The 9,505-nt window shown below is 39.2% G+C and overlaps 1 protein-coding gene across 1 annotated transcript; it reads right to left on the reverse strand.

Moving 5' to 3' along the window:
• Window positions 1–23: 23 nt before the first annotated feature.
• On the reverse strand, window positions 24–8,832 carry LOC117991525 (uncharacterized). The gene is made up of 9 exons (XM_069505087.1): window positions 8,763–8,832; window positions 8,300–8,436; window positions 7,794–7,961; window positions 6,843–6,985; window positions 6,296–6,465; window positions 4,349–4,488; window positions 3,624–3,791; window positions 3,002–3,144; window positions 24–2,427 (listed from the first exon to the last, which is right to left on the reverse strand). Exons 2-9 carry the CDS (start codon window positions 8,430–8,432, stop codon window positions 2,257–2,259), a joined length of 1,236 nt encoding a protein of 411 aa, XP_069361188.1. The 5' UTR covers window positions 8,433–8,436; window positions 8,763–8,832; the 3' UTR covers window positions 24–2,256.
• Window positions 8,833–9,505: the final 673 nt, after the last annotated feature.

The raw sequence follows: 9,505 nt of genomic DNA on the forward strand, positions 1-9,505 counted from the left end.
CTGTGAAAAGATAGAAATGAAAATAAGTCTTATTTTTTATTATTTTCTATTTACTTACAAAAAATATAAATATTTAGTTAGTTACATACAAAAATTGGTAAAGAATAGACACGTTAAAACGATAAAAAATGACGTATGCTAAGTTAACGAAAAGTCCTATACACGTCCAAAATATTACTTGTTAAGTTACGGTAGGTACCTGCCAGTGGCGTGCAGGTCATAAAGGCATAAATGCACTGCTTACCCCAGTTGTAATAGCTCAATGCCTACTTTTCATTATGACCTGCATGTAAACAGCCTACCTAACCAATGCCTACCCTGGCTTCGAACACTGTGCACGCCACTGGTACCTACTTACCTACACTATTATTAACTGAGAATATTTAAGTAATACCTAGGTACTTAATTAACTTACAGCGTACCTAAATAATAATCGAACTCACTATCAATTTAAAGACACTATTTTACCACTACTACTTATCGGTACAATAGTCTCCTTTTCTGATTTATCAGTGAAGGAAACCAGTCACCACTCGTATTCTATGGGGTCCCTCAAAAGCATTTTCAAATCTTGCCGGAAATACCACGTCACCATCTTCACTCAGGGATCGCTTTTCAAAATGGCGGCTTATTTCCTTCTCTTGGAATAAATTTTCTTCGAAAGCCTCAAAACTTTCCTGAAGGCTAGATTCTTCAATCGGTTTCGAGAGCACAGCCAGAACACAATACAGCAGAATTGTTGCCGTTATTTTGGATATTAGTTCCATTTTAGTTCTTATTTTTTGTACTTTTATATTGTAGGTACCTTTATCCCCTTTTTTATTATGGTTTTCAGTTGTTTATACGTAGTACAAATAAATTATTTAGAAAATCAGTTCTTCTTTTTTCTTCAGCTTCGATAACGATACCACTCAATATAAAATAGAACTAGAGAAGCAGAATTTGATTTCAAAAATCACAGATTAGTTGGTATAAAGATTGCAAGCACTTATATTTTTGGTATGACTTCAGTAAGACTTATTTATTTCAAAGCAGTATATACTTTTTATGTTAATAATAATTTGCTATTTTAAAGTTTAGTTCTGAAGCAATACCAAGCTTATGACTGTCCCGCTTGTATCGTACGTCCCGTTTTATATTAAGCTTCATATTTATTATTTAAATTATCGTTACAATTCTAACAATTCAGTCTCGAGCATTATCCGTCATTTAGCACCTGATTAAAGGAATATAATGCGCGTCTTCTTTACAATATTTGGTTTGAGTGCTCTATTTCGATTTATAATACAGATTTTATTTACTCACTGTTCAATTCTGGTAAATGTTTACTTTTATTTGCGTCAATGCATATCGTGTGACGCGAGTTATTTTAAGAGGAATAAAGTTTCTTAGTATACGTCTATTTCTATTTATTATGTAATTTATTGCAAAGATAAGGGGTAATAGGCTGGCATGGTATGGGCATATAATGCAGAGTGAAGAAAACCATGTCACTAGGAGAATGTTAAGTATGAATGTGGAAGGAAAAAAGAGATGACAACCAAAGAAAAGGTGGATGGATTTCGTGAAAGAGGATATGCGTGAAAAAGGGGTGGATAATACGTTGACGAATGACAGAAGTGAGTGGAAGAAGAAGACATATTGTGCCGACCCCACGTAGCGTGGGATAAGGTAGGTAATTAATTGCATAACAGCTACATTGGACAAAGAATTCCATCCAAAGGGTCAATACTGCCAGCATCTTGGGTGCAATGCCTCGCTGCAGTGGTCTCAAATAAAAACATTTATCAAATAAAAAACTTTGTATTAAAAATATAGGTAAAGTACAGAAAAAACTCAATAAAAAATAACAGTTGTAAAAAAATTAATGTCTGATTTACAATTTGTTAAGTAACAAGTTCAGAGAAGTGTAAAGTGATAAGTAGGTAAGATCAGCATGTACCTAGTAAAACCCATTACACACGGTTAACTAGTCGCCCGGCAACTCAGTAGAGAATCTGTAATTTGTATGTCGCCGTGTGTATGCGCACGAAGTCGCCGCAAGTTCAACATGTTCTCAAAGGTATATGAAGTCTGCCAATTCATACCTAGCCAGCATGGCAGACTATGGCCTAAACCCTTCTCATTCCGAGAAGAGACCCGTGCTCACTAGTGGGCAGACGATGGGTGGATCATAATACTCATGAAATCTCTTGTCACTTGCACCCACACTTCACAAAATGTAAATCAGGCTTTATCCAAAGAATTCTGACCAGTTCAGAATTCACTCTTAGGCGCCTTATCAGAGAAGGCTTTAACTTTGGGGATAGCATACACGGTCTGCTCTAACTGCTTGAACCTTGGGTACTTCTCATCGAGGTCTGGCATGTGAAGAATCTTCTTTATACATTCGTACATGCCCGCGAATAGGAAGTCCGCCCAGGTTAACTGAAATAAAGAAAAAATGCCTTTAGGCTTTATGTAGATACCCTTTTTAGAGTCTATACAGATGGCCGGGTAGTTCTTCTAGTTGCAGTCCTATCTAAAGAAGCTCTAAAAGTCCTAATAGAGACGTTTCGCTATTCAGTTATTCAGATAGAGAATCAGGACCCTACCCCATATTAGGTAGTAGAGATATTTAGAAAGAGATATCTACGTATATTATAACAGAAGACCCTAATGTTGAAACTTGAATTGGTCTTGTAGGTATTCATAACAGGAGTATTTCAGACATCGGCATCCGCATCAATTAATGCGGACCTTTTACGGATGCGGATTCATATTTGCAACAAGTAACGACCTGCAAAGAAAGTGGCCGGGTCCAGAGTGACGCGTGCCTCGCGCGGTTTTGCTAGATATCTTCGTTCACTAACTGACAAATCAAAAAGTGTACATTGGTACCCAACAGGGGTCTTACGGATACTTGCATCCGCATCCGCAAATGCGGAACATGCGGACATCTGCATCCGTATCCGCGGATATCAAAATTCCCTGAAAATCCGCAACATTCACTGATTCATACCTTGCCAAGAGCCATATATCCGTTATTCTTGGCGATGATGTCATCCAGCTTCTTCAGTGCGGCTGGGTAGTAGTTCTTCTCCAGATCCACTTGCATCCGCTCTGCCACCCTCTCATCTTGCTCGTGGAATACTGCTGCTCCTTCTACAAGCAACACAGCAACAAGAGGGTGTGTAAGAGAATATGCATCATTATTATACAGATCGTAAAGGTCAGTAATTCATAGCACTGGAGATATCAGTATTGCCAATACAAATTGTATAAAACTTTATCATCATCATCGTCAACCGGTAGACGTCCACAGCTGGAGATAGGTCTCTTATAGGGAATTCATGTGCTATACGGTCTTGCGCCGTCGCGTGGATCCAGTGGTTCCCTGCAACTCGTTTAGTGTCGTGTAGTGTCTGTCCACCTAGTCCTAGTGGGCGTCTGCCAACGCTACTTTCCAATACGAGGTTGTCATTTTGGAAACCCAACGTCTATCGGTTTTCCCTCGACCCTTAGAGTTCCTCGCTACGCTCAGGATTCTATTTTTGAACCTATTTTCAACCTTCACGGAATTCTATACAAACTCTCGCGACAAAATAACAACTTTGCAACCTTGCATAACAAATAACTATTACTTGAGCGGATATCGTTCCAGAACTCGACGTTTTGGTCGATCTCGAAGTCCTCTTCAATGTTGCCGCCGCTAAGTCCGTGCTTGCGGCCGAGGTAGCGCACGATGGGAATACTCTGAGCGTACTTCTTGCCGTCCACCTCCATCACGGGCATCTGACCGAACGGCATCGCTGCGAACATTAAGCATTATTGTTATACATCAATCGTTTCAATCAGCCGTTAGCGTCTATTGCCAAATATTAACTTGCAGTGTTACAAGTGTTATAATTATCTAGTATAAGTGGGAGTCCGACTCGCATTTTAAAAAAATTAAATTAGGGAATTAACGGTAAAGGCTACATATTATTATTCATCCAACAGTCGGACGACTAGGCAATCTTTTAATTTGGCGACCCCTTTCCATAGATCACATGGGGGGTTTTTAGGATAATAATGCGGTATAAGTACCGCAAATTGCTATTGCGCTGGAACCATGTCTCATTAACATCGAAATGACGTCATTTTGATTTCAGCCGAAATAAAAATATACCTACCATCAGCTCGAAACTTCAGTCTAGTGCTGACCTCACTAAAATGGCGGCCACGCCTATTAGCAATTTGCAGGACTTATAGGGTCCAGATCTTTCATAAATAAATTATTAAAACTGTGTAATACAAATAGCAAGGTTAAAAAAATGATATTATATAAAATTAAAATAAGAATCTGAATATTACTTTTTATACTTACTAGGTTTGACACTTGGCCATTCTTCCTGGGTAACTCTTCTGTCTTCAAACTCCTCGCCGCCGTACGCCAATAGGAGACGGATGGGTTCACCAACTGCCTTCAGAGGAAAGTAGTAGACTGTGACTTTTGGCATTTTTCTGCAAAGAATGAAAACATTTTAACCAACTTCAAAAAAAGGAGGGTCTCAATTCACGTGTAATTTTTATGTCGACGAAAAGAGGAGATTACTCATAGGTAGGTACTTAAATTTTGACAGAATACTTGTAGGCAGATATATTTTTTTAAGTATTATTAGCTGATGCCTACAACTTCTTCCACGTGGATTTAGGTTTTGAAATCCTGTGGAACTTTTATAAAGTAGCCAATGTTACTCTCTCCAGGTCCCAACTAAAATTGTCTGGATATCTAAATGCAATTTTTTGAATGAAAAAACCCCCAAACAGGGCTGACTGATCGTATTAAACATTAAAATCGGTAAGCGGTCCCGCGGGAACTCTTTGATTTTCCGGGACTAAATTCATCCCCAGATCTCTCTGTACCAATATTTGTCAAAAACGGATGGACCGTGATAAACTAGCAGACAGACAGACAGACAGACAATTTCACATAATTTATAATAATTAGTATAAATTTACGTATCTTTAGGTTGCAGGTTGCCTGCGATTAAATAAAAATAAACTACAATAGATAACAATAACTCCACAACAAGATGCTATTAGTTTCGATATCCGGCCGGCTTTTACAGTGAATCGAGGCAGGATACATAAGTACTTAATACAATTTTATTTTATTGGTAGGTACTTACAGTAAATTAGAAGAGGAAAATACATCAAAATATACGTTGATAGGTACCTACTATAAGTAAATACATAAAAACTTACCTTTTAAAAGAAAATCGAGTTATATTTGCAAGTAGTGAACAGACGTGGCCTCTGCTTGGAGAATTACAATTTACTAGACACAATTCACAAATAAGCAATTGGTTACTGGGCAGTATAAAACCGTACACACATCTGCGCCCAAGCCGCTGTTGGCCTTCAATAAATAGAATAATCTTGTTGATGAAAATACAGTGTAAACTCTTTATTGGAACTCTGGTATGGAGTATTGCTGTCACCTTTGGCCCTACCAAGTACCAGAGATCGCCATATTTGAAGAATAATTGACGATCAATCATTTACGCAGGTGAAAATTGCTTACAGTAGCGGCGCAAAGTCGCCTGCTTATCAGTCTTTAAATCCGATATACTTTGAAGAGCATGCTAGCAGGAAGTTCATGATCTTTTTCCTCCTTCATTTTTCTACCACAGAACAGAAAGATCCCGGGCACGTACCTCTATCTTGTCGGAGCTAATGTGGGTTTTAAGCAATTAAATATCACATGCTTTATTGGTGAAGGAAAATATCGTGGGGAAACCTGCATGCCTGAGAGTTCTCCATAATGTTCTCAAAGGTGTGTGAAGTCTGCCAATCTGCAATTAGCCAATGTGGCCACCACTTCCTTATTCTGAGAGGAGATCAGTGGTCAGTAGGTACAGCAGTAAGCCGGCGATCGGTTGATCATGATTACTTCCTCATTTTATTTAATTATACCTACCTACCTAAATTTTGTTGGACACACGCCCAACAAAACTTAGGTAGGTAGAATCGTCACAACGATTAATAAAAAACATTTATTTTATTAAACAAAAATAGTTGTATTAAAAATATTAAAAATATAGGTACAGTAGCCGACAAGAATTGTACATGACCCTTAGAATGAGATTTCGGCTTAGTATAGCGCGTTTTCTCAGTCATTCATATCTATGTGACGTTTTGTCGGTCTCAACGACAGAGACAATGCTCTACGAAACTGTTATATTTTCCTAAATCTGTAGTATTATTTTCTGCCGGTACTATACCTAGTTATAAAGCAAGATAATATTTTCAAAATAATCCTAATAATATTTAGTAGTCCCACTTCGGCGCCTTTTCAGCATACGCCTTAACTTTGGGGATAGCATACACCGTCTGCTCTAACTGCTTGAATCTTGGATACTTCTGATCGAGGTCTGGCATGTGAAGGAGCGTCTTCAGACGTTCGTACATGCCCGCGAATAAGAAATCTGCCCAGGTTAACTGAAATTAAGAAAAAATGCCTTTCCTACTTAGATAACCTTTTTGGAGTCTATACTGATATAGGTGGGTTGATTCGGAGAAGGGTAATAGTTTCTCTAGTTCTAGTCTTATCTAAAGGAGCTCCATAGACCTTTTATTTGTCGTTTATTTGACAAATAAAAGGTCTATGAGAAGCTTTTAGATCCTAATAGAGACGTTTCAGTATTCAGGCGATAGAGAATCAGGATTGTTCGGTTGTGGGTTTTTCAAAGAACAAAACGAAACCGCTATGTGGTTTCAGATAACGCTATGAAAACTACTTAAGTATCTACTTTTCAAAATTATCTATTTTTCAACGGTGAAACTTGAATTTGTCTATATAATAATATGGTTCATACCTTGCCAAGAGCCATATATCCATTGTTCTTGGCGATGATGTCATCCAGCTTCTTCAGCGTGACGGGGTAGAAGTTCTTCTCCAGCTCCGCCTGCTTCCGCGCTGCCACCTTCTCATCTTTCTCGTGAAATACTGCTGCTCCTTCTTCATAAATGAACCAGGGTGTACAAGAGAATTGGCATCATTATTAGAGTAAAACTAATTTTGTTTAGGCGTGACTTGAAAGTACTTAGATCTTTTTTCGGACGGAAAAGACGTTCGCGGTAAGTACTCCTATTATTCTGTATTTAAAAGCCGCCAAACAGAATAGCTGTTATGTGACTGCCATCTTTGAACGAAGTAGTACCAACTATTGTGCGCCAATTTTGATGTTGAACAATGACCGGTGTGAGGTCCCTATTTTAGTACTTTAGGCACAGCTTTAGGTCCCCAAAGTACTTACTACCTACGTATGAAACTTATGATTCACCGAATCATCATCATCATCATCATCAACCAATAGACGTCCACTGCTGGACATAGGTCTCTTGTAGGGACTTCCACGTGCCACGGTCTTGCGCCGCCTGGATCCAGCGGCTCCCTGCGACTCGTCTGATGTCGTCCGTCCACCTAGTGGGGGGTCTTCCAACGCTGCGAGGTCGCCATTCCAGCACCTTGGGACCCCAACGTCTATCGGTTGTACGAACTATGTGCCCTGCCCATTGCCACTTCAGCTTCGCGACCCGTTGAGCTATGTCGGTTACTCTAGTTCTCCTACGGATCTCCGCATTTCTGATTTGATCACGTAGAGAAACTCCAAGCATAGCTCTCTCCATCGCCCGCTGAGTGACTCTGAGCTTTCTTATGAGGCCCATAGTTAGCGACCATGTCTCGGATCCATATGTCATCACTGGCAACACGCACTGTTCGAAGACTTTGATCTTCACCGAATAATATTATTAGGTATATTTACTTGAGCGAATATCGTTCCAGAACTCTACGTTCTGGTCGATCTCGAAGTCCTCCTCAATGTTGCCGCCGCCGAGTCCGTGCTTGCGGCCGAGGTAGCGCACGATGGGAATACTCTGAGCGTACTTCTTGCCATCCACCTCCATCACGGGCATCTGACCGAACGGCATCGCTACGAACATCAAGCATTTTTGTTAAGCATCAATCAATCAAGGTATCTGCCCGTTTGCGAATATGGGCTTCCCGTCTACACACACGCTCTTTAATTTTTAATTTTTATTTTATTTATGAGATAATCAAAGACTGTTCATCCGACAGTCGTATGACTAAGTTTATAAAATTGATACCATCGATACATTAGGTACCTACTCCTTCAACCGTCGGACTAGCTAACGTTAGTGTCTATCTTATCACTTACTTACCTAACTATACCCTAACCTTATACCCTACCTACTAACGGGGTCTTATGACTATCATTACATGCTTCGGAGTTTTTTATTTTATACTTACTAGGTTTGACACTTGGCCATTCTTCCAGTGTAAATCTTCTGTCTTCGAACTCCTCGCCGCCATACGCCAGCAGGAGATGGATTGGTTCACCAACTGCCTTCAGGGGAAAGTAGTACACTATTACCTTCGGCATTTTTCTGCAAAGAGTGAAAACATTTTAACCGACTTAAAAGTAAAGGAGGTTTTCAATTCATGCGTAATTTTTTTGATTCGGTTTTTCGGACTACTTTTGTAAGTAATGAGATTATATATTTGACAGAGTATTTACCTATATATGTTTCAAATAGATATTTATGACTAGCTAATGCCCACGACTTCTTCCACATAGATTTAGGTTTTGAAAATACCGTAGGATATAAAAGCAGCCTATGTCAATCTCCAGTCTTTAACTAAACCACCGTGGGTATCTATGCAATTTTCGAAATATACATACCTACTGTAAGTAAAAACAAAGAAAACTTACCTTTCTACAGGAATCGAGCTATTATCGCGAGGCGTAGTGAACAGACGTGGCCTCTGCGTTGCGAATCGCAATTTAATAGTCAAAATTCATAAATAAGCAGCTGGTTATCTATATATATATAAATAAAAGCTAACTGACTGACTGATCTATCAATGCACAGTTCAAACTACTGAACGGATCGGCCTGAAATTTGACATGTACATAGGCTATTATGACGTAGACATCCATTATGAAGAGATTTTTGAAAACTAAATTCCTAAAGGGGTAAAATAGAGGTTTGAAATGTGTGTAGTCCACGTGCACAAAGTCACGGGCATAAGCTAGTGCAGTATAAAACCGTAAGTAAACACATCTGCGCCTACGCTGGCGGTGACCTTCAATAAATACAATAATCTCGTTGATAAAAATTCAGTGTAAACTCTTTATCGGAACTCTGGCATGGAGTACTGTTATCAGATATCACCTTTGGGATGACTCTGCCAAGTACTGACTCAATGCATTAGACTCAATAGATCGCTATTGGCGATCAATCATTTACGCAGATGAAACTGCTCAACTTACTTTTTCGGATAGGTATACATTACATGCCCACTTTGGACAGTGTGCTCAGTAACCACGGTTACGCACTTATCCAATCCGAGTCCGTGAAAATACGTTCCTTTTTGTTTTGTATGGGAGCTTATGACATATGTCTTAGATAATCGCTGGTATTCTCACAGATGACGGATAGAACTCAGATGACG

This window comes from Maniola hyperantus, chromosome 19, assembly GCF_902806685.2.
Source record: "Maniola hyperantus chromosome 19, iAphHyp1.2, whole genome shotgun sequence".
Taxonomy (NCBI): Eukaryota; Metazoa; Arthropoda; class Insecta; order Lepidoptera; family Nymphalidae; genus Maniola; species Maniola hyperantus.

Bases quoted from the DNA above. Each gene is read 5' to 3' on its own strand.
- LOC117991525 (XM_069505087.1), bottom strand. From the start codon at position 8,432: ATGCCGAAGGTAATAGTGTACTACTTTCCCCTGAAGGCAGTTGGTGAA. The intron at 7,962-8,299 runs GTAAGTATAAAA...TGATGTTCGTAG, and splicing joins ATGGCCAAGTGTCAAACCTA to CGATGCCGTTCGGTCAGATG. The intron at 2,428-3,001 runs GTATGAATCAGT...TCTTTATTTCAG, and splicing joins GATATATGGCTCTTGGCAAG to TTAACCTGGGCGGACTTCCT.